The sequence below is a fragment of a genome, assembly GCF_019968985.1.
Source record: "MAG: Porospora cf. gigantea B chromosome Unknown PgB_NODE_56_length_51726_cov_119.965, whole genome shotgun sequence".
Taxonomy (NCBI): Eukaryota; Apicomplexa; class Conoidasida; order Eugregarinorida; family Porosporidae; genus Porospora; species Porospora cf. gigantea B.
Window position 1 is genome coordinate 14,218 of NW_027179121.1, and position 25,864 is coordinate 40,081.

At 56.0% G+C, this 25,864-nt stretch overlaps 17 protein-coding genes across 27 annotated transcripts; 9 read left to right on the forward strand and 8 right to left on the reverse strand.

Annotated features, from left to right (window-relative positions):
- Nucleotides 1-83: 83 nt before the first annotated feature.
- Nucleotides 84-1,168, reverse strand: KVP17_005235 (uncharacterized protein; the record flags this gene model as incomplete). Its single annotated transcript, XM_068515041.1, has 2 exons — nt 84-128; nt 158-1,168. The coding sequence occupies 2 exons, from the start codon at nt 1,166-1,168 to the stop codon at nt 84-86; spliced, it is 1,056 nt and encodes a 351-aa protein (XP_068373082.1).
- A 220-nt stretch (nt 1,169-1,388) lies between these two features.
- On the reverse strand, nt 1,389-4,842 carry KVP17_001776 (uncharacterized protein; the record flags this gene model as incomplete). The annotated part of the gene is made up of 2 exons (XM_068517478.1): nt 1,389-4,201; nt 4,230-4,842. The coding sequence occupies 2 exons, from the start codon at nt 4,840-4,842 to the stop codon at nt 1,389-1,391; spliced, it is 3,426 nt and encodes a 1,141-aa protein (XP_068373070.1).
- Nucleotides 4,843-4,866: 24 nt separating this feature from the next.
- Nucleotides 4,867-6,264, forward strand: KVP17_001753 (uncharacterized protein; the record flags this gene model as incomplete). Of its 2 annotated transcripts, none has more annotated exons than XM_068517444.1 (1): nt 4,867-6,264. In XM_068517444.1, one exon carries the CDS (start codon nt 4,867-4,869, stop codon nt 6,262-6,264), a length of 1,398 nt encoding a protein of 465 aa, XP_068373036.1. The 2 variants fall into 2 exon arrangements, with proteins under 2 accessions (XP_068373036.1, XP_068373037.1); XM_068517445.1 differs by having other exon boundaries at nt 4,984-6,264.
- Nucleotides 6,265-6,272: 8 nt separating this feature from the next.
- KVP17_001748 (uncharacterized protein) lies at nt 6,273-9,141 on the reverse strand (the record flags this gene model as incomplete). 3 transcript variants are annotated; one of them, XM_068517432.1, is made up of 2 exons in its annotated part: nt 6,273-7,214; nt 7,243-9,141. In XM_068517432.1, 2 exons carry the CDS (start codon nt 9,139-9,141, stop codon nt 6,273-6,275), a joined length of 2,841 nt encoding a protein of 946 aa, XP_068373024.1. The 3 variants fall into 3 exon arrangements, with proteins under 3 accessions (XP_068373024.1, XP_068373025.1, XP_068373023.1); XM_068517433.1 differs by lacking the exon at nt 7,243-9,141 and having other exon boundaries at nt 6,273-7,175; XM_068517431.1 differs by having other exon boundaries at nt 7,207-9,141.
- Nucleotides 9,142-9,315: 174 nt separating this feature from the next.
- On the forward strand, nt 9,316-10,053 carry KVP17_001757 (uncharacterized protein; the record flags this gene model as incomplete). Its single annotated transcript, XM_068517450.1, has 1 exon — nt 9,316-10,053. One exon carries the CDS (start codon nt 9,316-9,318, stop codon nt 10,051-10,053), a length of 738 nt encoding a protein of 245 aa, XP_068373042.1.
- A 44-nt stretch (nt 10,054-10,097) lies between these two features.
- Nucleotides 10,098-11,300, forward strand: KVP17_001777 (uncharacterized protein; the record flags this gene model as incomplete). Its single annotated transcript, XM_068517479.1, has 1 exon — nt 10,098-11,300. The coding sequence occupies one exon, from the start codon at nt 10,098-10,100 to the stop codon at nt 11,298-11,300; it is 1,203 nt and encodes a 400-aa protein (XP_068373071.1).
- Nucleotides 11,301-11,729: 429 nt separating this feature from the next.
- On the reverse strand, nt 11,730-12,848 carry KVP17_001760 (uncharacterized protein; the record flags this gene model as incomplete). The annotated part of the gene is made up of 1 exon (XM_068517455.1): nt 11,730-12,848. The coding sequence occupies one exon, from the start codon at nt 12,846-12,848 to the stop codon at nt 11,730-11,732; it is 1,119 nt and encodes a 372-aa protein (XP_068373047.1).
- A 56-nt stretch (nt 12,849-12,904) lies between these two features.
- Nucleotides 12,905-13,480, forward strand: KVP17_001779 (uncharacterized protein; the record flags this gene model as incomplete). Its single annotated transcript, XM_068517482.1, has 1 exon — nt 12,905-13,480. The coding sequence occupies one exon, from the start codon at nt 12,905-12,907 to the stop codon at nt 13,478-13,480; it is 576 nt and encodes a 191-aa protein (XP_068373074.1).
- Nucleotides 13,481-13,512: 32 nt separating this feature from the next.
- On the forward strand, nt 13,513-14,597 carry KVP17_001780 (uncharacterized protein; the record flags this gene model as incomplete). Of its 3 annotated transcripts, XM_068517485.1 has the most annotated exons (2): nt 13,513-13,745; nt 13,775-14,597. In XM_068517485.1, 2 exons carry the CDS (start codon nt 13,513-13,515, stop codon nt 14,595-14,597), a joined length of 1,056 nt encoding a protein of 351 aa, XP_068373077.1. The 3 variants fall into 3 exon arrangements, with proteins under 3 accessions (XP_068373077.1, XP_068373075.1, XP_068373076.1); XM_068517483.1 differs by lacking the exon at nt 13,775-14,597 and having other exon boundaries at nt 13,513-13,767; XM_068517484.1 differs by lacking the exon at nt 13,513-13,745 and having other exon boundaries at nt 13,779-14,597.
- A 13-nt stretch (nt 14,598-14,610) lies between these two features.
- Nucleotides 14,611-16,452, reverse strand: KVP17_001782 (uncharacterized protein; the record flags this gene model as incomplete). Its single annotated transcript, XM_068517488.1, has 1 exon — nt 14,611-16,452. The coding sequence occupies one exon, from the start codon at nt 16,450-16,452 to the stop codon at nt 14,611-14,613; it is 1,842 nt and encodes a 613-aa protein (XP_068373080.1).
- A 175-nt stretch (nt 16,453-16,627) lies between these two features.
- On the forward strand, nt 16,628-17,986 carry KVP17_001765 (uncharacterized protein; the record flags this gene model as incomplete). The annotated part of the gene is made up of 1 exon (XM_068517464.1): nt 16,628-17,986. The coding sequence occupies one exon, from the start codon at nt 16,628-16,630 to the stop codon at nt 17,984-17,986; it is 1,359 nt and encodes a 452-aa protein (XP_068373056.1).
- A 56-nt stretch (nt 17,987-18,042) lies between these two features.
- KVP17_001755 (uncharacterized protein) lies at nt 18,043-18,648 on the forward strand (the record flags this gene model as incomplete). The annotated part of the gene is made up of 1 exon (XM_068517447.1): nt 18,043-18,648. The coding sequence occupies one exon, from the start codon at nt 18,043-18,045 to the stop codon at nt 18,646-18,648; it is 606 nt and encodes a 201-aa protein (XP_068373039.1).
- A 5-nt stretch (nt 18,649-18,653) lies between these two features.
- Nucleotides 18,654-19,856, reverse strand: KVP17_001752 (uncharacterized protein; the record flags this gene model as incomplete). 3 transcript variants are annotated; one of them, XM_068517442.1, is made up of 2 exons in its annotated part: nt 18,654-18,966; nt 18,997-19,856. In XM_068517442.1, 2 exons carry the CDS (start codon nt 19,854-19,856, stop codon nt 18,654-18,656), a joined length of 1,173 nt encoding a protein of 390 aa, XP_068373034.1. The 3 variants fall into 3 exon arrangements, with proteins under 3 accessions (XP_068373034.1, XP_068373033.1, XP_068373035.1); XM_068517441.1 differs by lacking the exon at nt 18,997-19,856 and having other exon boundaries at nt 18,654-18,860; XM_068517443.1 differs by lacking the exon at nt 18,654-18,966 and having other exon boundaries at nt 18,993-19,856.
- A 44-nt stretch (nt 19,857-19,900) lies between these two features.
- Nucleotides 19,901-21,391, forward strand: KVP17_001762 (uncharacterized protein; the record flags this gene model as incomplete). 3 transcript variants are annotated; one of them, XM_068517459.1, is made up of 3 exons in its annotated part: nt 19,901-20,204; nt 20,263-20,990; nt 21,020-21,391. In XM_068517459.1, the coding sequence occupies 3 exons, from the start codon at nt 19,901-19,903 to the stop codon at nt 21,389-21,391; spliced, it is 1,404 nt and encodes a 467-aa protein (XP_068373051.1).
- Nucleotides 21,392-21,486: 95 nt separating this feature from the next.
- Nucleotides 21,487-23,409, reverse strand: KVP17_001766 (uncharacterized protein; the record flags this gene model as incomplete). Its single annotated transcript, XM_068517465.1, has 1 exon — nt 21,487-23,409. The coding sequence occupies one exon, from the start codon at nt 23,407-23,409 to the stop codon at nt 21,487-21,489; it is 1,923 nt and encodes a 640-aa protein (XP_068373057.1).
- A 90-nt stretch (nt 23,410-23,499) lies between these two features.
- KVP17_001759 (uncharacterized protein) lies at nt 23,500-24,564 on the forward strand (the record flags this gene model as incomplete). Its single annotated transcript, XM_068517454.1, has 1 exon — nt 23,500-24,564. The coding sequence occupies one exon, from the start codon at nt 23,500-23,502 to the stop codon at nt 24,562-24,564; it is 1,065 nt and encodes a 354-aa protein (XP_068373046.1).
- Nucleotides 24,565-24,632: 68 nt separating this feature from the next.
- On the reverse strand, nt 24,633-25,862 carry KVP17_001781 (uncharacterized protein; the record flags this gene model as incomplete). 2 transcript variants are annotated; one of them, XM_068517487.1, is made up of 1 exon in its annotated part: nt 24,633-25,862. In XM_068517487.1, the coding sequence occupies one exon, from the start codon at nt 25,860-25,862 to the stop codon at nt 24,633-24,635; it is 1,230 nt and encodes a 409-aa protein (XP_068373079.1). The 2 variants fall into 2 exon arrangements, with proteins under 2 accessions (XP_068373079.1, XP_068373078.1); XM_068517486.1 differs by having other exon boundaries at nt 24,633-25,676.
- Between the last annotated feature and the right edge of the window lie 2 nt (nt 25,863-25,864).

A 25,864-nucleotide genomic window follows, 5' to 3' on the forward strand; every position in this document is an offset into this window, starting at 1 on the left:
CGTACGGGATGGGCAAGAAGGACGTGGTCTTGGTGGCGTCGCAGAGAGCTCTAGAGAGGACAGGGAGTTGGGCCAGTTCTCCGTCATTTGGATTTTTCTCCTGTGACTTCTCCAAGCTTTTCTGCAGTCTGCAACTGGCACCCTTCAGCCACGTCACAATGTCTGCCGACGTCGCTCGGATTTCAGGGTTGGGCTCCAGTAGGTCGATTACGCCGTTCCAAACCTCATTGAGGGTGGACTTGGCCAACGGCGAACGCTCAAGTCGCGCCACGTCCTCGGCGAAACATTTTGGGAAGTGCAACCCGGTGAGCAGCGAAAGTGCCACAGCTCCGAGTGCCCAGTCGTCCGAGGCCTCTACGCACGCCTCACTCTTTACGCACTCAGGTGCTTGGTACTCTTCTGTGCCGGGACGGCCAGGCTTCGTGGAGCTGCTTCCTGTGAATACGTAGGCGTTGTCAAGATCGAGCAGCACCATCTTCTGTGGTATTCCATCAGGACCCTTTTTTGATACGGCAACGTTTGCAGGTCGCACATCCGTATGGATGACAGCTATATCCTGGTGCAGGTAGGCCAAGGCTTCGCCGACGTCGCGCAGCAGTGTAAGCACGTTCAGCCCACGTTGCCATGTTGACATTTTGGCCGCTCCCTTCATCAGGTTCCGCAGCGTTCCTTCCTCGTAGTAAGGTTGAGCGGTCATTGCGTAGGGATAGTGCCGGTTGAGCAGGCCGGTGCAGGCCCAAACCAGAGGAGCCACGGAGCTGCATCGCTTCTGCAGGCGCCGGATTCGACACTCCACCACCACAGATGGGAAGCTGCTCAGCGTCTTCTTTATGCGGTCCAGTTCTGTAATTTCCTTGTCGGTGTTCTTGAACTCATCAATGACTTGAAAACAACATTTCTCACGAACAACCACACTCTGGCGGTCTTGTCGCGGCACCTGGTGCAGTTTGACTGACGGCGCAGGTCGCTCGTCGTGCAGTTTCACCGCGTACAGGGGCGGTTTGAATTCAGGCAGCTGCCGGGGAAGGGTGGAGTTCTCTTGGATCCGGCCCAGCAACACGCGACCTGACAGGCCGCTTCCCAGTTCATCGGAAACATCCAGGCTGAAGGCATTTATGATGAACAGCGACGGATTGAATGACGCCACAATGCATCGTTCGGCTCGCATAATTATGATTTAGATTCTCCGTGTGTGTGAGTTTCGCAATGTGGAGCTGCATCCAGCAAACATGGTCAAACCTCAAAAGAGATGTGAACGGGCTGTCTCGTCCAAGATGGCAGTCGAAGTCCGAGTGGCGCCCCTACTTCGCTCAGAGCTATGATGTCGGCGCTTGGGAGTACGAAGTTGTTGTATACCGATCGCCTCGGAAGTGCTGTGCGTGTCTGGTCTAGATGTACTCCATTAACACTTCTACCAAACTCGAGTCGCGTACTCCAAGCACGCGCAGCGCGACTCCCAATCGTGCTCTTGATCCTGGCGCCTGCTGCTCCAGGTCCTCGAAGAAGGAGGGCAGGTATTGGGGGGGCAGCTGCCCAAGGATTAGCAGCAGGCGGCCTACCACTTCCGGGACGGAGGTGGTGTCGGGGAGGGTGGTTTCAGCTGCTACGTGAAGCAAGCAGGCACGTACGCCCTTGAACAGCGCAGGGTGACTCCAGGATTGACGCCTCACCAACACTGGTATCACGCCAGCCAGCAGGGGCTGGTGCGCCGTACCACCAGGCTGCAGGGCGCAAAGCAGCAGCATACGCCCCAAAAGCGGCGAAAGGCGCGCTACTCCAGGTTGCGAGGGGGGTTTGGACCAGAAAACGTTGAGCATCAGCCGCCCTTCACCAGAGGCGTCCTGCAGCAGCACGTCGTCAGCCGCACCCCAATATACCGTCTCCTTCAGGAAAGAAACCACTAGGGCTGTGTGATCCACGCAGAGAACGTCCAGAATGGGGGCCACATTGGCAGCCGGAGGCTCAGGGTAGTTGGGTATCACCGACCGCCACCGAGGCGGCAGCGAAAGCAGCGTAGCCGTGGCCTGAGGTTGCAGGAACTCGTCATGAGACCCTGCGGGCCCGACGAACGACAGCAGCACAGTCAGCACCTGTGCCGCGTTCAGCGAGCACGATAACGGAGCGTGTAGCAACGCGCTCGCAGTCGAGGGCGGAGAGGTGGCGACGACGTGGCGCAGCACTACAACCTGCGCCCCGCCAGGGATGCCTCGGAACAGGCGGGTGGTCAGTGCCGGCTTCTGCAGCACTACACCTACCAGATTCAGCACTCCGACTTCTTCGTCAGCGGGTGGCAGTACGTCAGTTGTGTAGTACGTGTCGTGCAGCCGGATGAGCGCCTCCAACGCTGCTGGCAGAAGGGCTTCCAGAGCCCACTCTGGCCACGTTGCGAAATTGGTCGCCTGCTCCCAGGCACTGTTCGCGGAGAGCTTGCTGCGCAGCGTCTCACGAAGCAGGTCACGAACGGCGCCGACTACATGGCCCAAGCGGCAGTGAGGCGCGTCAAGAAGGCTGAGAATCGGAGAAGCCTGCTCCTTCACAGCTGGAAGGTCCTCGTGGCCCTGGACAAGGCCCCACAGCTGGTCCAGAGCATCGGAGAGTGTAGTAAGGAATGCGCCACCCGAAGCCAGAGCGTCTGCCATTAGGATTCCAACTGCGACGTTAAGCATTCCTTCTAGCGATATGCCTAGGGAACACACGAGGAGCTGCTGAGGGAAGGGGGGCAGAATGCGGCTCAAAGAGTCTTTCACGTATGACAGTTCAGCCCTCCACGCAGGTTCGTGAAGGCCCAAAGCGTCGACGATCTCTAGAAGGCACAGGACGACCGGTGCAAGCCCCACAACATCCTGAGTCGTTAGGTGTGGAAGGCTGTCAGTTGGCGACGCCATAGACCGCAGCAGCACCAGGACGCGTAGGCTGGGGTCCGTCTTCGCGTTCGCAAGCTGCAGAGCGCCCCCCTTGACGAATTCCCCTCCGAACATCAGCCAACTCGCCAATAGATTCGACAGGTGAGCCGTCTCGCCAAATTTTTGGGTCAAGCTCGTCATAGACATCCATACTCTCGAGAGCTGCAGGTCTGGCAAGCTTCCTGAGAAGAACTCGTCAACAGGCTGCTGGCCGTGGAGCAATAGGGAGCAACCCGCCACGCAGCGCAGCATACACTCCACCACCTCGGCCTGGTGAAGAGGCGTAGAGGCCAGCTGTTCCATCGAAACATGAAGAAGGCGGCACGTCGCGCTATCTAAATTCCCATTCGTCGAACGGCTAGGTGGCACGAACGCGAGCGACGAACTCTCAGGCTCGAGAGCGCTGAAAGCGTCCCACAACGCGCCCAACGCCATGTCACTCACCTTGCCGTAGCTGGTATCGTCCAGCATCACTGCAGGGTGCAGCTGCCGGCAGATTTCGCGACAGTAGTTCCGGAACAGGCGTCGCGAGGTGGAGGGCCGCTCACTTGTCATCAGCCGCAACGCCAAGCGCCGCCGCTCCATGTAGAACTCCAACCCCGACTTCACCGTCGGCGGCAGTTCTGTCGTTCCAACAGATCCACAGTAATGCAAACAGTCAACCTCTGAGATGGCGTAGTGCTCTTTGGTGGCGATTTGCTCAAAGGCCAAGCTCTGAAATCCCTCCAACGTCTGCGCTGAAGGAAGCGCCACCTCCATGTGAGGGCCCTCCGTTAGAACCGTCGGCCATTGGCAAAGAGGTTCGGGGTCCAAAGACGCCTCCTGGTCGGTAAGGGTAGCAGGGTTCCACAGCTTAACAGGCTGGGTCAATGGAAGCATATGGAAGTCCAACTCGGTTTCAAGTAAGCCATGCCAGGTGTCACTGACGGAGAACGCTGAAAGAAGCGCGCTGACATCGCCTTTCAGCAGGCGCTTCCTCTTCTCGTCGAGCATGACATTTAGCCTCGGCAAAGGACGCTTTCGGAAGCTGTTGCTAACTACATGGCGCTGCAGCGGTCTGAGACCCGGATGTGTATCGATAACTGAAAGGATACATTGATAACGGGCGTCGTCCTTAGCCCTTCGTCGAACTTCGCCAGATAAGAACCTAAAGTGCAACTTGCGCTCCTCTGCGGTGAAAAAGGGCCAGGAGTCGTAGTTCTGGACGTACCGGAGAAACTGCGCGAGTAGATCCGGCGTTGAGGATAGGGCTATGAGCTCCACAACGGACTTTGTAACGTTCGCATACAGCAACAAGTCTGAATAACTTAACGTACTCCCGCTCACTTGTTGTTTTTGGACGTGTCCACGCCTCTATCAGCGCTGCGAACAGACGTTCCCGAACCACGACAGTGTAGGAATGGGCCGCATTACTACCCATATTCGACTCCGCCACAACCAAAACGCCATGAACAGCGCTTATTGCTGTTGCAGCAATGTCGAAGATAGTTTGGTATGCGCCATGGACCCTTTGAAGCCGATTTAGAGGGTCGGACGCCACATCAAGGAGGAAGTCGAGCAAGGAATCCATGCTGGCATACTCTGTACGACTGCCCTCCTTCACAGCCAGCAGAGAGAACGCAGGTATGATAAACGCCTCCACGGCAACAGTTGTGGAGAGAAGTAATCTGGCAGACTTAACGCTGAGCAGAGGAACTACGAGGCGAGAGACCGTCTCAGGCCAAAAATCGACTTTGCATCGCAACAGGGAGGCCAGGATAACAGCTAACGGAACGTGCCACTCCCGTTCTGGTTCAAGTTGCATCCAGGTCGAAATCGTATCCAGCACTGTGACATCCGAGAGCACTACGAACTCCCGCAGACGCAGTCTTAGGCGCTCCTCGAACCCTGGGGTGTAGTGTCCAGGCACGTCACGCAGCTCCTCCAACAGCGACGCCATCGAAGGTAATTAGGCAGTTTCAAAATGGTTAAGTGCCAACGCTTCCTGCCTCTGAAGAAACGACATTGCAAGTTCGATGTCGTCAAGGGATCCGAATTTTGTTCCTACCACCAAGCTGCGGCTGACTGCGTGGTCTGCCCCATGGATCCCTCACATTCAATACCACCCAAGAGGCTGATGAAGCACGTTACTCGTTGCCCCAGGGCGCGAGATAGCGCCCTGGAAGCGGTGTTGCCTTTCGTGTCTGAGGGAATCAACCGATGCTTTGAGGAAGAGAGCTACGAGGCGGTCGAGGTTGACCTCAGCACGTGGAAACCCAAAGTTGAGGCCTGGTGGGACGAGATGAAGCGCGAGAACGCGAAGCAACTTGTGCCATTCATTTTAGGGGACCCAGATGAGCTTTTGGTGCTGGAAGAAGGCGACATGGTGGAAGACGCGAGGCGGTGGGAGGGCTACTGGCCCCCAGAGGCCCCACTTCGCCCTGTATGTCGCGACCTTGCCAACTCGCTTGGCGTGCCTGCTCATATCGAAGGTCGTGTTTCAGAGCGTTTACGGCACGAGCTTCAAAACGGGCGCTTGCTCGAGGCAGCGTGCCAAGGTGGTCTACTGGATCACGAGAACCTGGTAGTTGTCGAACTGGGAGCTGGAAAAGGCGCTCTAACACGTTGGTTCGTGCAGCTAAATCAGTTACGAGGGACCAGCACTAAGTGCCTATTGCTTGAGAGAGAGAAACGGCGGAACAACAAGGAGGGCAAGGACTCCGTGATGATGAAGGACAAGGAGGTGTTGACTGTACGGCTTCGAACTGACATCACTCACTTCGACATGGCACGGTTCGAGAAGTTCCTCAACTCTGGGGATTCCGCTTTAATGCACCCCTCTGACGAGCTCTTCACGACGCCGTCAGTGCTGCTGAAGCTGAAGGAGGTTGGCGTTGAAGTTCCTGGTCTGACACCGTCCCTATACCTGCCCTATCTCCGGCGCATTGGTTCGAAGTCGGGCACGACGCCCGCCCTCCTCGAGTCCACCCTCGAGTCGTGGGCGGGGCCGAAGCCATTCGTGCTTGTGTTGGCGAAGCACCTGTGTGGCGTGGGGCTCGACATCGGTCTCGAATGCGCATCACGCGGAGGCTTCGACAACCGCGGAGTTGTACTCAGCACATGCTGCCACCACAGGTGCCTCCTCAGTGGGCTCAAGGGTCGCGAGTACCTGCAGTGTAACGACAATGAGTGGAAATTTGTTCTCAAATCAGTTGGGTGGGCAACTGGAAGTGTTGGAGACCAGCAACGTGTTGGGCTTATACTCCGCCGACTCATTGACGTCGCCAGAGTTAGATGGCTGCGATCCCGAGGTTTGACGTGCAAGTTGGTACAGTATGTTTCCCGCGGCGTGACCACCGAGAACGTGTGCATTGTGGGTTGAGTACAAAGTCACTCTTCAAAGGAAGCGACAGCTGGGCTGTCTCGCAGCGCGCTATCGTCGGAGCTGGAGAACGAACTTGCATCAAGCTGACCGCGCTGTTTCCGCTGCTCAGTGCTCTTCTGCCTGATCAGACGCAGCAGCTTGGCCGCGGCCTTACGCTTCCGCTCCGCGATGTCTCGCATAGTGGCATCCTCGTTTCCACCCTCTATCGCAGCCGACAACTCGGTGACTGGTTGGCTAGGCTTGCTGTTCTCTCGCGGAGACTTCTGCGCCTGACGCTTGGCGCCGAGATTCTTGATTTGGGAGATCTTATTCACAATGCTGGTCTTCAATCCAGATTTACTGCTCAGCGCCTTGATCTTTTCCCGAAGTATCGTCTCTGCAGTGTCTTTGTTGACGTCCTCGTAGAGTACGTTCGCGCCTCTCTCGACCAGCTCGGTTGCCACGGCCGTCAGGCCAAAGAATACAGCAAGCATAAGAAGAGTGCGCCCATTGCTGTTGCGGACATTGAGGTCCACGCTATCCGAAGCCAACATCGAGAAACAAAAGGACTCCTGCCGTTGGCAGATTGCCAGCATCAGCGGAGTCCAGCCAGCGTTGTTCTTTCGGTTGATATCCGCTCCAAAATTCAGCAAGACCTGCCCGTACTTCTCGTTATCCTCCTCGGCGGCGAAATGCAATGCCACGTTGCCCTCACTGTCTGCAATGTTGGGGTCGGCCCCTTGCTCAAGCAAGTACGTCACTGCGTCATACTGACACTCCGAGCACGCAGTGAGCAGGGGAGTCTTCCCTTGAGCAGACTTGTTGTTGATGACGTTGTCCATGCTGAACTTCTTGCATGTCTCGATGAGCACTTGCAGCGCTACGGTCTTACCGCACTTGGCGGCCTGGATCGCGCTGAATGACCACATTGGATGTTCACGCCGCAGCAACTGCGGCCATCTAGAGAGCTGAGTTTGAAGAAGCATCGGGGCTCACCAAAAGTCTCAAGGACGACGAGTCGTTGTTCATGATGGCGACCACGAGGATCTCGCCAAGGCACCACGCCGTGTGGGAGGGCAGCGTCAGCGCTACGTCGCCTTTGCCGTTGACCGAGCTGGTCGTCCGAACGTACTTCAAGAACAGCGGCAGCGTGGAGGGGTCGTGCTTGAACGCCAAGACAGCGGGGTTCATGCTGGCTTTTTCGTTGGTTGACCGCCAAAACGGATCCGCCTTGGCCTCGAGCAGCAGCTCAATGCACTCCACGTTCAGCTTGTCACACTCGCAGGCAACGACCAGTGGTGGCTTCGAAGCGGGGACCGCGCCATGCAGGCTCGAGGGTAGGATGTTCACCTTCGCCCCGTTAGCCAGTAAGAGACTTAGAAGCGCCTTGTTGTTGTACTTCGCCGCTGTGTTGATCACCCACTTCTTTGCGTTGTGCTCCTTGGAGTTGACCAATGCGCCTTTCTCAATCAGACACTTTACGATGCGGGCGCGTTTCTTGATTTCGTCGCCCTCGTCGTCGCTGGATCCGAATACGTCATCCTCGTAGTCAGTACTATCCATGACCTGACACGCGTACCGGGCTGCCAAATAGAGGGGAGACGCCCCATCATAGTCATAGATGGTGATCTTAGCTCCGTGCTCGGTAAGGATCTGCAACATGCGACGATTTCCCATGCGGATCGCCATAAGCAGCGGGAAGGTAAGTCTCGTGACTTGCTCCTGACGAAGGTCCGCCTCGCTCGACTCACGGATTGGAGGAAGGTCATTGTCACGCGAGAGGCTGGGCTTTATAGGCGCATCGCTGGTCTTGGAGCACGAGGTGAGTGAGGTCCTTGAGGGTATTCGGCCAATCTCCTTCCCCTTGCTCTGCTGGATAATCTTCTCCTCAGCTTCCTGCTTGCGGCGCTTCTCCTCCAGAATCTCCATGCTGATGGGCGCGTTCACGAGCACTGCGGCGCCACGTGAGCGTACCATTTGATACATACGCTTCATGAATTCCGTACACTCCATCTTGTAGCTCCAGGCGGTTACGAAGGACCGCACCGCTACCTCAACAAGGCCCTCGTCGTTGGTGAAGATGGCGTCCCGAAAATTCTTCTGGTGCTCACTGAGACCCAAGGTTTTGATGATCTCGTTGGTTGCGAAGGAGCCAATGATGCCCAAGCGCGGTTTTGTGTCGTGTAGCTTGGCCGTATCCAGTATGTGGTGCGCTACATGCCGAATGTTGCACATATCCACGTGGGTAAAGGAGCAGTTGAATTCCCGGAACTGGGGCCAGCGCTCCCGCGACAGAGACGACTGGAAGGGGCTGCCCGTAAACCGCGTGGAGCGGACAGCGTGCACGGAAAGTCGAGCCAGCTGCGGCATGCTGCTCTTTAGCAGGCACTGGAGGGTCGAGTCTGTCAGGTTGGAACAGAAGTCGAAGTTCAGTGCCGTGAGAAAAGTCGTCGACGGAGCGCTGCCTGGCGCGACGTGAGGCAGCAATGGCGAGTTGAGAAGGTTGGCTTCCAAAACCGGCGCCTCCGGTTCCGATCCCTCCCGGGGAACGATAGCTGGTGGCAGCGGACCTTCGGGGGAGACCAGGTGCTTCACGAAGTTGTCCGTTATCGAGGAACAATGGCTGAAGTTTAGGTTAGCCATAGAGCTAGGAGCCACAGCTCGGACTGAGAGGGGCACCAGGTAGTGCATAAGCAGCGGCTCAGGCAGAAAGCTGAAAGGCTCGTAACATACCTCCCGTAGCTTGAAACGCCGCTCAAAATATAACCTTCTATTCGATTTCCTCAGGATTAGGACGTCTCTCAATGTGAGAAAGGGTGATACCAGCCTCACGAAAACATCCTCAAGCGATGTAATAGCAGCAGGCTGAATGTCGACGGACGACAGCTGAGGCATGAACGAACTCGACTTAGCCTTTGGTGGATCTGGTGGACTCATAGAACGAGCTCAAAGTTCATAATTTGGGGAATCAGAAGGGAGGCCGGCACTTGATGAGCGGCAGATGATAGGGTGAAATTGAAAACTGCGATTTGCGGGTCACCAACCTGCAGATTGGAGACGACAATTACCATGGATCTCTTGAAACAGCTGGGGCACGGCAAGCGCGCACCGGATACCCCTTTGCAATCGCAAGTCAAGCGATTTAGGCTGAACAGTGACCTTCCGGAGACGGATCCTGAATACTACGTGCTGTCTGGATATCGCGCGGAGGGCATGCCCAACAGCATAGGAGAACTCACAGGAATGAGCAACGACCGGTTGATGGCCAAGATCGGGGACCGTGCACTGGCCGTTACAGGGTCCGCGAGCACTACCTTAAGGTCCTCGAAGAAACTCTCGCGAGAGCCGCAATTCGTGGAGACGCTCACGACTGCGAGGCTGTCCAGACGCAAGCTCAAGTCATTGGGGCTTCTCCAGGTGGAAACAGACCAGATGACGTGGAACGAAATGCAGTTTCTGCACCAGCTGTGGGCGGAGTACGCAGACCCGATACTGAGCTCCGATCTCCCTACTCGCTCACGCGCGGAGCGGCTGATTCAAATGGACCTGCATGGCGCCCTGCTAGCAGTTGAAAAAACCGCAGTGCCCTCGCTGGCAGGTGTTGCGGGTATAGTGGTGCAGGACTGTAAGAACGTATTCAAGCTGCTCCGGCCTGACGACCGTGTCGTTAACGTGCCCAAGAAGCACTGTACCTTTCGGCTTTCCTTTCAGGGGGCGTCTTACCTTCTCTTCGGTCCGAACTTCACCCATACTGGACCTTCGCGGTCGAAGCTAAAACTCAAGCAACGCGACTCCATTCGCCTTTGAGTGCCGCGATTGCACTGCCAGTGAGTGCACAATTTTCGTGTGCAATGATCGGTGATGGAACGCCCGTAACGGGTGTGGAACCAGATACTGTGGGCGTGGCCATGGGGACTCAGCCAGTATCTGACGCGCTGACGGGTTCCATTTTTCAACTGCTGGGTTTCAGTGCAAATCCTCCTATTGCCTTCGTTCTGAAGGATCAACGCGGGCGCGTGCTCGTCAAAAGGTGTGCTAGCTCTGAACCTACATCAGACGTCTCGGCTTTGATTGAACAGGTGGATCAGGCGGCTGCAGATTTGACGACCATCGTCAACGTCATTGGCGCGGACGTGGTCTCCTGTTCCTGGGAACGACAAGGTGGAATATTCACACTTGCGTTTCGGAGTCCGAAACTGATTGCATGGCGGATTCAAGAGGGTCTACAGTCGACTATTTTCCACGTGCGGCTGGCCGAGTGGTCCTTTGCTTCTCTTGAGGACACAGCTCGGACAATTCTTAATCATGTGGACGCCTTTCTGGCGGCAGTCGCCGTCCTTGAGGACCCCGCGTCCTTCCTCGGCCGATGCAAGGACGAGTGCGTTGGATGTGTGGCCCAGATTTCTCGGGACATAACAGTGGAGGTCATGGGTCACTTGGGGTTGCCTGCTATACGAAAACTGGGTCTGGACTTTGTATATGAGGCTGTGGATGCGGACCCTCAGACTGGGAGCTCCTACAGTCGCGTTGTTTGGAACTACCGGAGGCGGCTGCAGCAGATGACTCCTGACGGACAGCCGCAGCCATCAGCCTCCAATTTGCGATGGACCCCTGGCCTGTACGCCCTGGACGTCATTCTAGAGGGCTGCTTCTACCACCTGTACGAACAGTTGGCCTTTGAGCCGGAGGCAAAAGAGTCTTGCAGGACCTTCGCAGAGCTGATGGAGCAGAAGGCCATAGAGCTGTCGGATTTTGCGCAGGCGCCACGCCGTATCCTCACAAGGAGGGAGTGTGTCGTGCTGGATAGGTACCAGGGCGAATGCTATGCCAAGAACCGGCAATTCGCAGAGAATCAACGAAGTCAGCTTCAGACCGTCATATCGCAGCTGGCCAGGCAAAAGGGGCGATTAATTCGGCCCCTTGGCCCTCTGAACACAAACCAGGCCTCACCTCGGAGTTTACAAATGGCAAACCCTTTCGGTGACTCCAGAGGGGCTATAAAAGGTGAAGAAGACGTTAATGATTCGCCCTGCAAAAAAATCCGACACAGTTAGCAGCACGCTTGTCGCTTCTCCTTTTTGGCATCTTTCACAGGGTTGTATGGGTGAGTGCCGACTGTCTCGCGCAGGTGCCAAGACTCCACGTCGCTACCTTTCCGCACGAAGATCCTTTCGCGGTCGCAGCAGCCGTTACAATTCATCCACTTGCAGGCCCCGCCCTCCATGAAGCCTCCAGGTCGGCCGTTGAGGATTTCGGGTCGATCGCAGAGTCCACCACCGCAGCAGCAGGCGTTGCACGCTCCGCAACAGCCTGCCCGCTGCCTCTTTATCTTGTGACGCTTATATCTCTTGGAGGGCTTCGCATGCGAGGCGTCGTACGTCTGGTAGGGTTGAACATCATAGCCAGCGGCGTAACCAGCATGGGCGTATGGCGGCTGCATCTTCCTAATTTCTGGTAATAACACCACTGATTTTTACAACGCATTAGAGTTTTGAATTCACCACAGATATATTGCCCTGGTCCCAGGCGCGGCGCAGTGCGTCTGAACTGTCCGACGTGAGGATTCTGTTCCAGTCATACTGCGACCACCGGGCAGCAAGCCCGTCCATCTCCTTCAAAGTGGCTGATTGGCCAGAGAGACTCTGCTGCACCTCCTCTGCACAGGCCGTCGCTTGGGCCAACGCCCGATCGCCCATCAAGTCCGCTGGAACTGGCACCTCGATGAAACGCGGCACAAAGACAGGGACGTCGACCTGGCAATAGGTAGGTCGCAGACGTGGCAGTAGAAATGTAGCCTCCGATATGTGTTCTACCGGCACAGGAATGCTCCGAATCACCTCCAGAAGCTCCTCCACCTCAACATACTCTGGTGTGGGGATCTCCATGTACTGCGGAACAGGTAGTTCTTTTATTCGCACCTCCTCCACAACCTCAGGCACCTCCACAACGATTTCCACAGGGACCTCAACGATCTCGTACTGCGGAATCTCTACTATCTTCTCTTGATAAATATACCGAGGCACTTCGATGATGTTCTCGACCACGCTGATCTCTGGAACCTCCCGAATCTTCTCCATGACTACCGTTTCCGGAACTTCTACGACTTTCTCGACGTACTCGTATTCAGGGACCTCTACGATCCTCTCTTGAATGATAGGCTTCTCGATTTCCACGATCTTCTCTCTGATGATTCGCCTGTCCTCGACAATCTTCTCAGTTCGCACTTTCTCTGGAACTACGATAACCTTCTCTCGAATCTCCTCCATTATTATTCGCTTAGGTACAGTCACCTCCTTCTCCAGCTCCGTTTGCCGAAGTATACGGCCGGTCGTTCCGGTCCTACCTGTGTAGCCCGTATACTGGGTGCCTCCAGGAAACCCCAAATGGCTCGCGCGGTGACTTTGGGTTCCTTGTCGTCGCGACAATACGGAGCGAGTGTCGTAGGTCCGTCTGTAATTACCGAACTGACTCACAGTCAATTCGCTTATGGTGTCTGTCCATTGCCCATCTGGCGTGGTGTGAAGGTATTGAGGCACGGGGGTCGGGTAGAGTAGGTCTCCAGTCGCATCGGCGCCCTCAGCGGTGTGTCGCGGTGATGGCATTGACTCATTACAACTATCCTGATGACTGAGCATTTGTGTATTTTAATAATCGTTGAATGGAGTGCTATTCGGCTCCAAGATTGGCACGCCCTATAACCGTGCGTGGGCTGGCCGGGGCGGGCAAGACCTCGCTTATCGAGGGGCTTTTGGGCCATCCTGTGGACACCAGTACCCATCGTCTACTCTCTCGAGTGGTCGTTGCCCCTCTGGTCATCGAGAAGAGGGCAGTCGACGTGGTAGAAATCGACCCTGAGCTGCTGCCAGACGAGGTAGAGCAGGTGAGGCAACTTCTTACCCCCTCCGCAGCCCGCATTCTGCAAGCCTGTTTGGACGGCCGTTGGAGGCACCTTATCTATGTCGTGAACGCCCAGGATACAGACCGCCTACCGCTTGCGCGGCAGGAGCTACGGAATCTCATCTCTGTTCACCGACCTGACAAGTGCTGCGTCGTGTGTAACAGGGTAGACCGATCCAACATCCTAGGCACTGTCAAGCTGTTGAGCAAGGTGCTGCAGCTGGACCTGCTTCACAGGTCTACAGTGCTCAGTTCCGTTGCCATGGCCACGGAGAATGACGTGGACGAAGTGAAGCAGTGGATCCGGGGCACTTTGGGCCGAGAGCTTCGCTGCTGATCTATCTATTATTGGAGAGCGCATTTGTGCACATGGAAGTTTTAACCTGCTGGACTCTGCTGCTGTTGGCAGCGATGTGGACCCTGGAGAACCAGTCTTCCCTATTCATCCGCATCCCCACCAATCTTCTGACAGTGCAAGCAAACCCGGACTTCGAGACGGAATTCAACTGGGCAGATGTACGCCCGTTTCTGACGTCCACTAGCAACCCGGCGTTGGAGATTCTGGCTACGGGCCTCATATCTGCCAAGGTTTTACAAGTGTCGTTAGATTCCCTGCCCGTTTGAATTGCAGTTGTATGCATACCTATTGTTATTGGTACCTTCTATGTGGTGCCTTCGGAGAGCTGTCGATACTGAAGGCAGGACTCACCACCCCCAATCTGAAAGTGACGTCCAAGTACCAGGGGGAGACACCGACGCTTCTTCTGGCGCGCGACAACGTGTCCTTCGCATTTAGCGTGGAGAGCGATGGAGGGTTGCATATTCGAAGGGGTACCGATCAGGGCTCCCAATCAGTGATGACGGTGGATGCTGAGGGCAGCGTCAGTTTCCAAAGCAGCAGTTTGAACGTAAAGGGCGACTTGGACGTACAGGGACAGCTGAGTATCTTCGGAGTCAGCCAGTGGAAACAGGTTCACGGCGAGAACTTCAGAGGTATGAAAGCGATTGGCTGGGACAACGAGAACGAGAATTTGGTCACTGAGTGTGCAGGCATCCCAATGCTCGGCGGTTACGGGCTCTTCTCCAAGGGTGAGATCTCGAAGGAGTTTGCAGGCCTCCCCTCGCACACCTTCCTGCGTATCAAGGCTGTGTTTCACTTCATCGACGCTTGGGCTGGTGAAACAGGGTTTATGCGGCTCAATCTGGGTCGAGACGGAAGCATGGTGCATGTCTGGAGCGAGAGGCACAACCAAAACCTAAACGTGGCATCTGTAAGTTTGTGTGGATCTGACGTGGGCGAGGGAAAGTTCGCAGTTCCCATCGACATTACTGTACCTCACGAGGAAGGCAGTGTCATTATCGGGTTTGGTACGACTGTCGAGACAAGTAAGGATTCCAACACATCATTCACGCAGACGACCCCATGGAACAATCCTGGGGAATTTCGGCGATAGAGTTATATGTCCGTTAGTTGGGACCCACGACAACTTCGAGAGCGAAGTCTCCACCCTCTACAGGGCAGGTGGAAGCTTCAGGATACTTGACCAGTTCGTACTCCTTGATGAGCGTCTTATCCCAAAGGATGCGCATTGTGCTTGTAGCGAAAGGCACACGGGCCATGAGAGCGTTCAGCTCGTCCACCGTGTTGCAACGTAGCATGGCCACCCTGTTATTGCCGCTAGTACGAACAGTCATGGTTCCATCGCTGTAGATATCGCCGGTACCAACGGGGTGTCGAGCCAGTAGAGGCAAAACTTCAATGGCGCAGCCCTTAGGCAGCTTCTTCACATGCGCGAATGTGACAATTGGGCGTGGGGCCTCGTGAGCCATATAGAACTCGTTAACCAGGGTAAGCATCGTCTCGCGTTCGGCAGAGGTGGGAGTGAAGGACGTGCACACGACCAGCGCAATCACGACGGACAAGTCTGACTTGCACTCCTTAACGACTCGGCCTAGAGTTCGGAGAGCCTGTCCCAATTCGGCCGGGGCTCCGCCCTCGGGGAGGTTGAGGTCAGTAGACTTCAGCCCCACGACACCGGAGATTGCCTCAAGGCCGGCATCAGAGTGCATTGCCTGGCTGTAGGGACCCACAGCAGGAACGGCCCAGGCGCCCAACGACTGCACATGCAGGTTCTCCAACCGCGACTCACAGGGGTCTCGGATAGTAGCTTGAACGCGAACCAGTACCTGCTCTGGGAGCGAGGCAGAGAAGCACGCACGACAAGGAGGGGCGCTGCCTTCGAAGAAATCAACGTGTCTGCGGTTAACCAAAGGGAAGTCGGCCATGTTATCGATTTGGATCTCCATCATAACCAGGTCACGCTTCAGATGCCCGTTGGCTTGGCACCAAGAAGATAGCTGCTGCAGGCAGGTCTGGTAGGCCTCACCCGCGTCTCCAGCATTCTCGAACCCCTGGAATGTCGGGGACTTCACCACGTCAGTGAAGAGTGCAGCAAGTCGAGGCAAGGAGTCCAAGGAGGAATTAGTCGTGGTCTCGCATGGCTTAAGGGAGGGTCCAGCGGATTTAGCGATGTACTCGAGATAGAGTTTGCTTCTGGGGGGAGCAGTGAAGTCTTCTAGATGTGCAGTCTTAGGTACTACAATTACGACTGGTGCGATAGGACCTGGAGAATGGTGCACCAGTTCGAAGTCGTCGATGATGAGCCTCTTCTTGAACAGCGAGCTGGACAGGGTGAGCGTCTCGTACTCACCTCCTTCTCCCGCTACGTGGATGGCGGATTCGTTCTTTAGGAGATGGTCCCGAATGCTGGAAAGAGAGACACCGACGTGATTCTCATCCAATCCGTCAGACGCAACCTTCACCACCATGGCGTCAACCTCACTGCCGAGAATCAGCTCCAAGAGGTCCTTCTGCGGGATCTTCCAAAGCGGCGCCACGGACAGCAGCCCAAGGCTGGCACACGTGGCCTCGACACGAAGACGTTGATAGTCGGAGAAAACGGCCCCGCTTACCACATGGGTAACCTCTGGGTGTGCTGCCTTTACGGCCTTCAGGAGAAGGTAGAGGTCCTGCACCTCATCGTCGACCCGGCCGTTATAGTAGCTCATGCTGGTCACCGTGGTGCCCAGAGTAACCTGCCGGGTGTGCAAAGGCAGGCCAGTGGCCTCCGCGAAGTGATCGACGACCAACTTGGAGCAGACACTCTGGTACATGTAGGAGTCCGTCTCATCCTTGAGGTCCTTGGGCTGTAGATGAGCCAAGCACACAATGGTAAAGCCGAGATCCTGGGCGCACTGGGCGGCGAAGAGAGAGTCTTTTCCCCCGGAAATGAGAGCGACGGCGTTCATCTTGAATTGAGAATTATCGAGTCATAGTTTCTTGTCATTGAGTGTTTTCATGAAAACGGTGTTCAGGCGTTTGGGGTTGCACCATAGCAGGGTGGTCCCAGACAAAACCGATCGCGGTCACAGTGGAGGCGGAGACCCCAGTTCCACTGGGAGGACGCAATTCAACAATTTACGTATGACCGAGCGAAGCGAGGCGGAGATCACGCTGGTCTGTGAGGTGGAGGGTCTGGAGCTACCAGAGGGCCCGGAGCAAACGTTCATGCTGCCTAGCGACTTCTCTCCCGGTACGCTATCCGCATTCGTGTGCTCCCTGCTCGAGCTGACCGAAGAGCCCTTCGACTTTGTGGGGCAAATGGAGATCGGTGAGGATTTCCTTCTCCCTCGCGAGCAAGTCCGGGCCTTCATGGCGAGGCACAAGTTGACGACCGAGTCGGCAGTGACGTTTGCTATTCGCAGGCCTCGAGGACCAGCACGCATGGAGCAACTTGACTCGGGTCGACCCTGGATAGTGGACATTGGCAGTTGCCCTGTCAAGGGCGAGCTAATCACGGTCTCCCTCCAATCAGACGCCACCATTAAGATCTACAAGGAAGGGTCGTGGACGCCTATACTGAATTACCAAGCCTTTGATGCCGTTGCCACTTCTGTCGCTGTTTTCGCAGTGCCGGACGAGATTGCCATGGGCCAACCTTTTGTAGAGGTCGTCGTGGGCCGCCTAGAGGGCGGAGTGGTATTCCTGGGCGTAAACCTCGATACCTGCCACGTGGTAACCGCCGGTCGCTACCAAGAAAAGCTGGAACGCCCTCTGGACCAGGGCGTCACCCGAATCAGGATAAAGCCGGACGGTACAGTGGTGGGAGTTGGCACTAAATCTGGCTACGTGCGGTGCTTCGCCAATGAGCGTCTCCTTCACTCCGTAACCAGTTGTTTGATGGCCGCCACCTCGAAGAAACGGCTGGCGGACTCTCCCCTCGATATCGAAGGCCCAGTCTTGACCACCGTCAACGAAGGAAGCCCAGTCGTGGACTTGCAGTTCCCTGTGGCGGAGCAATTGCGCTCTCTGTGTCTGGCGGTGTACGCTGACGGCTCCATTTCGATAGCAGACGTCGTCCTGCTGATGGAAATTGGGAACTGGAAGCTCGTGAAGCACGGAGGAGTGACCTGTTTTTGCACCAGTCCTTGCGGTAGGTTTCTTCTGACCGGCAATGACAACGGGCGCGTCCGAGTGTTTGATGTTGTCATGGGGCAGCTCGCTGGCCTCAAGGCGCCCACTAAGCTCAACCTGCGCTCTACCTACGACGCCCACTCATGTGTACTACGTGTGGACTGGTGCCCCGAGAGCCCATCTGTATTTTCCGCTACTCAAGGGAACTCCGTTGTCGCCGTGTTTGACACGAGGCATGCGCTCAGTCCTATACAGAGATGTGCTGTCGAGCAGGAGTCTCAAGCCCTCGCTCTCGCCACTGCGTGGGTGTCGCCGCAAGAATTCGTTTTTGGTTGTTCAGATGGCCGTCTGCGGAGATTAGTATGGTAATGACCGTCTGCAGAGATTAGTATGGTAATGAGTCTCATAAACGTAAATTCGCTAATATGAGCCGTAGCGGACGCATCTACATTGGTAACCTACCTGATGATGTTAGTCGAAGCGAAATTAAGGATCTCCTTTACAAGTACGGACGGATCCGAAGTATCGACATTAAGTCGGGAAAGACACAGCACGCGTTTGCGTTCGTAGAGTTCGAGGACTCCCGCGACGCCGAGGATGCGGTTAAAGGCCGCGATGGCATTCGGTTTGACCGGAATCGTCTCCGAGTAGAATTCGCAGGAGCGAATAAGCGAAGCGTCGCCAACCGAAGGTACAGTGTGGTTGTACGAAATTTGACTCACTCCATCACCTGGCAGCAGTTGAAGGACCACATGAAAGGTGCAGGGCACGTTTGTTACGCTAGAATTGAGAGGTCACGAGGGGTAGTAGAGTATGAGACCCGAGACGACATGAAGCGAGCTGTTCGGACGTTGGATGGCTCGGAGCTCAACCGACGTCGAATCGAGGTCTACGAGGACAGAGGCCGGTCGTCATCCCGAAGTCCGTCGATCAGCAGGTCGAGAAGTTGCTCAAAGTCGAGAAGTCGCTCAGCCTCCCGAAGCCGCTCGGTCTCAAGGAGTCGAAACGGTAGCCACTCACCACCGCGGTAGAACCCTTACTCGATCAACGGCGCACCCTCGGACTGAGTCATGGCCGATAGGTAGTGTGCGATGTCGTGCATCTTGGTGAACAAGCGATCTGTCGGCTCATCGAACGGTGTCATGCGCGTGACCAGGTTAAGCAGTTGTGAGACGAAGGTTGAAACGCGATGTTTGTCACTCTCGAGTAGCGCCCAGCGATCGTGACTGGCCATCGGCCGCATCTGACCATCATGCAGAATCGTTGCGAAGGGCTGGGTACCGAAGTCGTCTTTTTCGAATGGAATGCGACAAGCAGGATCGTATGTCAAGCTGAGGTTCCGAGGCACGCTGTGTGCGTGTCACCCGCTTCCAACTTACAACTGTATTCGCTCCGGCCGCTTACAAGCCGTTGCTCTGCACCCTATCAGTGAGGTTTGCGTCTGTAGTGCGGGCGTCTCTGATGTGGCCAGAATAACACTAAGCGACGCAGGGTCTAAATTAGCTTCACACCACTTTCGCAGTTTCCAGGACCCGATTTTCGTCGGACCGAAGCCGGTCACGCGAATGCGTAGATGCGGGGACATTTGCCGAAGCTTGTACGCAAGGCCGAAGGCGACTCCCGCCCCAAGTGAAAAGCCGCAGATGTGCAGATATGTGCAGGTGCGGTCCAATCCCTGCGCATTCATGTGGAAGGCGGACAACCGAGACTTCAGGAACAGCAGGAACTCCGAATTCGCCAGAAACTTGGAGCTGAGATCTTCATAGAGAGATCCCAGCACAGCATCAGACACCACGCTATTGTTCCACAGCAGAGACGACCCCAGCCTTACGTAGTCCGATAAACCTTCAGGTTTAAACCAGTTGAAGGCAAGGTACAGCGAGTCAAAGCTTTTGGCAGGAAGTGTCTTCGACTCGACCAAACGGAAGGCCAAGCAGCTCACGTTGCGGCCGACTGTAAAGCGAGCGAGCAGTGCGAATTCATGCTGCTGCCCGGAATGACCCGAAACCTGCAGCCTCCCTGGGGCCGCCGGTCGAAGGAGGTGCGCGGCGACCAGCCGGGCAACCACGGTCACTTCCTCGGGAACTGGACAGCATGGGCCTGCGCGCAGGTACTGCCGTGCGAAGGCCCCCACTCGTGTGTCCTCTGAGTCGCAGGAGGCGTCAAATCGGCGGTTCAACACAATGTGGTCCACTCGGGGGTGCTCGTCCGTGAGATCGCTTGTGTTGTATGACGACATCAAATCATCGAATTTGAACGAAGGAGGCGTCAAATCGACGAACCATGACTCAAGTCCTAATCGCTCTCGGTTCCAACATGGGTGACCGATTGAAGTGCCTGGAGCAAGGAGTGCATCAGGTGAACTCGTTGCCAAACACGGCCGTGGTGAACAGCTCGTCGCTGTACTCGTCCGCGCCGGCGTACGACCACTTGTCAGGAGACCACTACCTGAACTGTGCCATCGATGTGAGAACCACTATTCCTGTGGAGGAGCTCTGGACCCGCCTGAGCGGCATAGAAGAGTCGATGGGGCCAAAAGATGGACGCAATGCTCCCCGTTACCTCGACCTGGATATCGTGTACTATGGTAATCTCAGCTGTAGTCTGTGCTACTATGGTAAATATCCAAAGCTAATATTAACCAGGTGACATGGTATATAGGTCTCCCATTTTGACCATTCCCCACATGAGGGTTCACGAGCGGTTTTTTGTATTGAGACCGCTTCTGGATATCGCAGAGGACTTCGTGGATCCCAAACGGGTCAAAACTATAAGGGAGCTTTACGCCGATCTGGAGGAGAAAGCTCAAACGGATGAGCTGTTGAAGGTTTTCCACCTGGACCAGCCAGTCGTCCGTGTATTCCCGTTAGGTTCCGGCTCCAAGCTGCAACTGGTGCAGTCCTTCGAGCCTACCGTGTTCGTTGGGATTTTGAATGTGACGTCCGACAGTTTCAGTGACGGGGGGTCGCTCCTTGACGACAACGGCATTCTCGACCCTGTTTCGTTGATCGGCAAGGCGACTGACCTCATTCGGGGTGGAGCCAGCATCCTGGACGTCGGCGCTGAGAGCACTCGACCAAAGGCGGACCCCGTCGACTCACGTACCCAGCTGCGTCGTGTCGTACCGGCTCTGACGCTGCTTCGCGCAGTCTTCCCCAAAGTACTTCTGTCATTGGACTCGCGAGACCCCGTGACAGTGGAGTTTTGTTACAACGAAGGGTTGGTTGATCTCGTGAACGACACCAGCGGGCTGGATCACGATAGTGGACTTCCAGAGTTGGTCAGCCACTTCACCGGCATCTCAGTCATCGTAATTCACGCTCGGGGTGTGCCGAAAACCATGGACAGCAAGATCCTGTACGACGATGTCGCAGTAGGTCTCGACCGGACAGCATGACACAGACGGATGTGGCGAGGGAGCTAAACATCGTTCTCTCTCGGTGGTTAGCCGCTGGCGTGCCTAGATGGCGATTGATCGCGGACTTCGGCTTTGGTTTCGCCAAGACTGTATCACAGAACAGGGACATAATCGCGTCTCTGGACCAGGTGGCGGCGTCCCTGCCTACTGGTGTCCCCTGTATGCTGGGCTACTCTAGAAAGCGATTCACTAGGGCGGATTTGCCGAAGGACGCCTGGACGGCGGCCGACGAAGCAGGCAAAGAACTCTTTGTGCAACTGAAGAGCCGCGGCATCGACCAACGAGCTCTGGCCTTCAACCGGGTACACTCCATGTCGCTCTACGAAGAGTTCGTTGTTAGTAATCACTGTGCGTAGTCACGAACGCTGAGTCTCGTGCTGTCGTTAGGTTGAATGTGGCCTTTTGCCGCACCAAGTCGATGTCGCTAACAGACTCAAACAATGCTTCGTGGTTAAGGCGCTGTGCCGGCATAGAGTCTGCAATCAGTCGGGAAAGCGCAGTCAGGCGCCGTTCGCACTGCGTAAGCCCACCTCCCACGTCCTACCTCCGATAGCTCCTGCAGCGCCTCCTGCACGGTTGGAGACTCCAGCTGGAGCGCGTTTTCGACACCAGTCAGGAATAGCTGATGGATCTCAACAATGTCGCTCTGACTGATTTCGGGCTCGGCTAGCCCGCGGCGCACGGCATGCAGCATACCCTCGAGGTTCTCACGGATGCGATCGTCGATGAGCAGCTTCATCACAGTGGAAACTGTTTGCTGTACTTTCCACACGAGGTGTGCCGCGCGCTGCAGTAGGGTTCTAGTGGGTTCTGATGTGTCCGGGTGCTTAAGCAGAGGCATGTGCACCTGACGGTATGTCAACTGCATAAATCTGTGTGGCGCAACCAACTGCAGAAACCACGATACAACTCTCTCGTACTGGCGACACATGCCATGTGACATTATCCAAGGCACAACAGGGAATCGAGGATGAAGGGCCACCTTGAAGGATGGAGCCGTCCCAACATATCTCAACAGAAGCACAAACGATTCCGAGGGAGGGACGGCTGAGACGAGCCAAGTCACCGGCACTCGGTCACCGACTTTCACGCTCATGTTTAGAAGGCTTGGCCGTAGCGACAGTCCTGACCAGCGCTGAAGACTGCTGGTCAGAGAAGCGTGCTCGCCGATGACGGTTCGAACGCGGGAGACAATCTCTGGGGTGGTTGTGAGCGACCGGTGGCACTGACAGACCTCCACGACGACGGGGTCTTCGCCGAGCGGGTGGGCCCACACGACAGCCACGTTCGATGCAACCTCGAAGGCGATAAACACCGATGCCTCCAACAGGCGAACCTCCATGGTTCCTCCCTGACAGCCTTCCGGCAGCGTCACCTCGACCGGAAGGTTCCAGTCCACCACTACCCGCGCATCAGCCCATGGGTTTACAGCGTGTTGTCTGTAGAAGCGAATTGAGCGGGCTCCCGGCCGCACATACAGGGCAATTGCGCCTTCCACAGCAGCGTTGATCTCGTTTGTCCAGGGTGCGTTGGGACAAGTGTAGAAGGTGTCAAGGGCCTCCATCCAGGCGGACCAATCGCAGAGGCAGAACACGCCAGCCAATGCCGCCAGAGTGCCCTCAACACCGACACCCTCAGCGTCCAGCCACGCGAAATGAGCTCGCAGTGTCAAGGCGTGGCAGGAGATGATGTGCTGCTTGACAGGCTCCCGTCCAGAAGATGGGTCTGGGCACGCCTCCAGCGACGGGAGCTGGAGTTTCACACCTTGCTTCGTAAGATTGCTCATCATTCCAGCGGTTTTGAGGACCATCTCTGCTTGAGAATTATCGATCCACAGTTTTGGAATGCTTGCCTCCACCAATTGTTGGACGCTTGACACGAAAAAAATAAGATCCGATTCAGGCAGCAACTCCCCTCTGGAGAGGAACACGCAGAGATGCCGACACCATATACGCCATAGGAGACATTCTACTTCCGCTGTAGCCGATGGCAGGTAGTGTCTCACACAGTCCAGCAAGCAGTTGAATCCGCCGCCTTGCAGGCGGTCTGTAAACCGCAAGGCCTCGTCGATTCTCACGTGGTGCAGATACACCGACCCATACAGATCCGCTAGCGACCATCCGTGGCCCTGCCGCAGACACGTGGCGTCCAGATACTTGTCCAGCTCTTGCAGGACGGCTGCCTGGTAATCCCTAACGACCTTAAGGACGCTGCGACGCACTACTCGAGGTACCCTGGCCTTGTCGGTCCAGATCTTCAACCGGCGCGCCCTAGCAGCGAAGTCCTGTAACGTTCGCCAGTGCGGATGCAGCTGCTCTCTTGAGTCTGATGGACATGAGAGCATCAGTTGTGAAAAGGCTTCCATCATCATCATGCACGTATCTCTTAAATCAAGCAATTCAAATCAAACGTGCGGCCTCTGGTTCCTCTGCCCAAAGTCACATTAATACGCATTTTGCAGGGCATGCGGCCAATCTACATCCCAGGGCACAAACGTGGTGTGACCTGCGTCACCTTCAACCAAGACGGCGACCTGCTGTTCACCAGTGGACAGGATGGCATGATTCAGGCCTTCAAGTCTAACAGCGGCGCGAGGCTGGGCACCTACCACATCCGCGCTCGCGGAGCATTAGTGAGTCCGTCGGTGACGCAGCTGGACGTGACGTACGACTCCGCGAGGCTGCTTGCCATCTCCGCGGACTACTCTGCCTACGTCTTCGACGTGGAGACGGGTGAGATGCTTTCCAAGGTGGAAGAGACCGGAGCAGGTATGTCGGGAGAGTGGTGTCGACACCCTGGGCAGAACCGGTTTATGATGGCAGTACACGCCTTCATGGACGCCCCTCACAACATTAAGGTCTACGATTGGGATGCCGACACCGCGCAGTACATCAAGACCTTGGAACTGCCGGGATTCGCCAGTCGGGTTACGCGGTGTGCTTGGGGCCCCTTCGATGAGTACATCATATCGGCCCATGAGGACGGGTTCCTGCGTCTCTGGGATGCCAAGACGCTTGCCATGGTCAAGGAGGTCTCAGCCCACGACAAGGAAATTCGGGGCCTCGCGTTCAACCGCAACAGGACGCTCATGGTCAGTTGCTCTCCAGATCAGAAGGCACATCTCTGGAGCCTGCCTAATCTGGAGAAGGTGCGAACGTATTCCGCCGACAGACCACTGAATGGAGCGTCCGTTTCTCCGCTTTTGCACGAAATGGACATTGAGAAGATCATGTGTCCCGTTTTCGACAATCTGGAAGGCGAGGAGCTGGTATCGGACATGCTCATCAAGCCCCACCTGCTCTTGGGCGGAGGACAAGAACGAGACCAGGTCACTACTTCCGCAGAGGAAGGCAAGTTTGAAGGCATGCTGTGGCACCTCAACCATGCCAAATGCCTGGGGCAGATGGGGGGTCACTTTGGACCGATCAACACCCTATGCTTCATGCCCGACGGTCGGGGATATGCCAGCGGTGGAGAGGAAGGCTACGTTCGTATTTACCACTTCGACGAGCAGTACGATGGGCTGTGAGTGAGTGTTCGTGATGTCGCAACTCGTGAGCTTTTGGAGTATTGAAGAGAAACGAGGTTAACGAAGTCTTAAGTGCAAGCCCCATAGGGCTGGTCGCCGACACTTGAGGAGAAGCATGTGGACGGATAGTATTCAGAGGAGTAGGAATCAGAAAAGTCGTCGGTTGACTTAGTTACAGAGTCTCTGTTCGGGCTGTGGGACTCCAGCGTACTTCTGTAGCTGCAGGACTCCAGCGTAAAGGACTCAGACTCAGACGTGAAGGACTCCGAAACGGATGCGCAGCGTACCGCTGGAGGCGGCGTGCCTCGTGAGGCCACAGGCAGTCTTTTGGGTAGCCTGGCTCGGTGATGGAAAGAACGAGCGCGGTCGAGTTCGTTTGTAGTGACGTCGAATGCGCCCGTTCCGCTGGCGTCGAGCAGGATTTGTGCTACGTGGAGGCGATCATCACTGGACACCACTAGGAAGGGTTTCGGATCCAGCTCGAAGTGAGTATGCGCGACGTCCTTTTGGACGTGTTTGCGGACGTGTGACGGCACAGAGCATGCGTCAACATAGCGACCTCGCAGCCCCTTGGTCTCGGGCCAGGAAATCAGGTGAGGTCTGCGGATATCGCAGAGCTTAGGCCCTGTAAAAAACTTTTCTACCAAAGTCCACGTGGTGGAGTCGGGACCGCACGCCTCGGTCAAGTCGTCAGACGCTTGGAAGGTCTCCAACGACCAGGGATTCTGTAGGAACCGCACCTTTGATTTGCTCCAGAATCGCCTTTCTTTGCGGTACACATACCCGTCTCGGGTTACCGGGTCGATCAGAAGCAATTGCTCCTCGTTCAGCTTGAGCAGGTCGCGTTGTGGCGTTTCTGGTCCGGACAGAATGGCGATTACGTGTTCGACGCCTGGGAATCCCTCGGCAAAACTAGGAAACCGACTGGACGCCATAAAGGCAAACTCGGCGCCTTCCACGGGATCCACCAGGGCCGGATGCGACAGCGAGACTTGGAAATCCTGGTCCACAGCGTGATGAAACTCCGCAGGAACCCAACGGTTGTTTTGGATGGTTTCAACAGGACGGACTCCGAACATATTACCGTAAAGCGGGTCAACCACCATTTCCATTGCGGTACGGTTCACTCGGAAGCTTCCCGCGTGCCGTGGAAAGACTTGCGGCTGTTCAAGGTTGACGGCAGCGCTGACTAGGGCCACTGGTATTTTGTAGTGAGCAGGTAGTACAGCGCGGGTCAACGCCTCTTTTCTGGGTACTTCTAGGTGTGAAGTGGGCTGGACGGCAGCGCAACGAGACATAT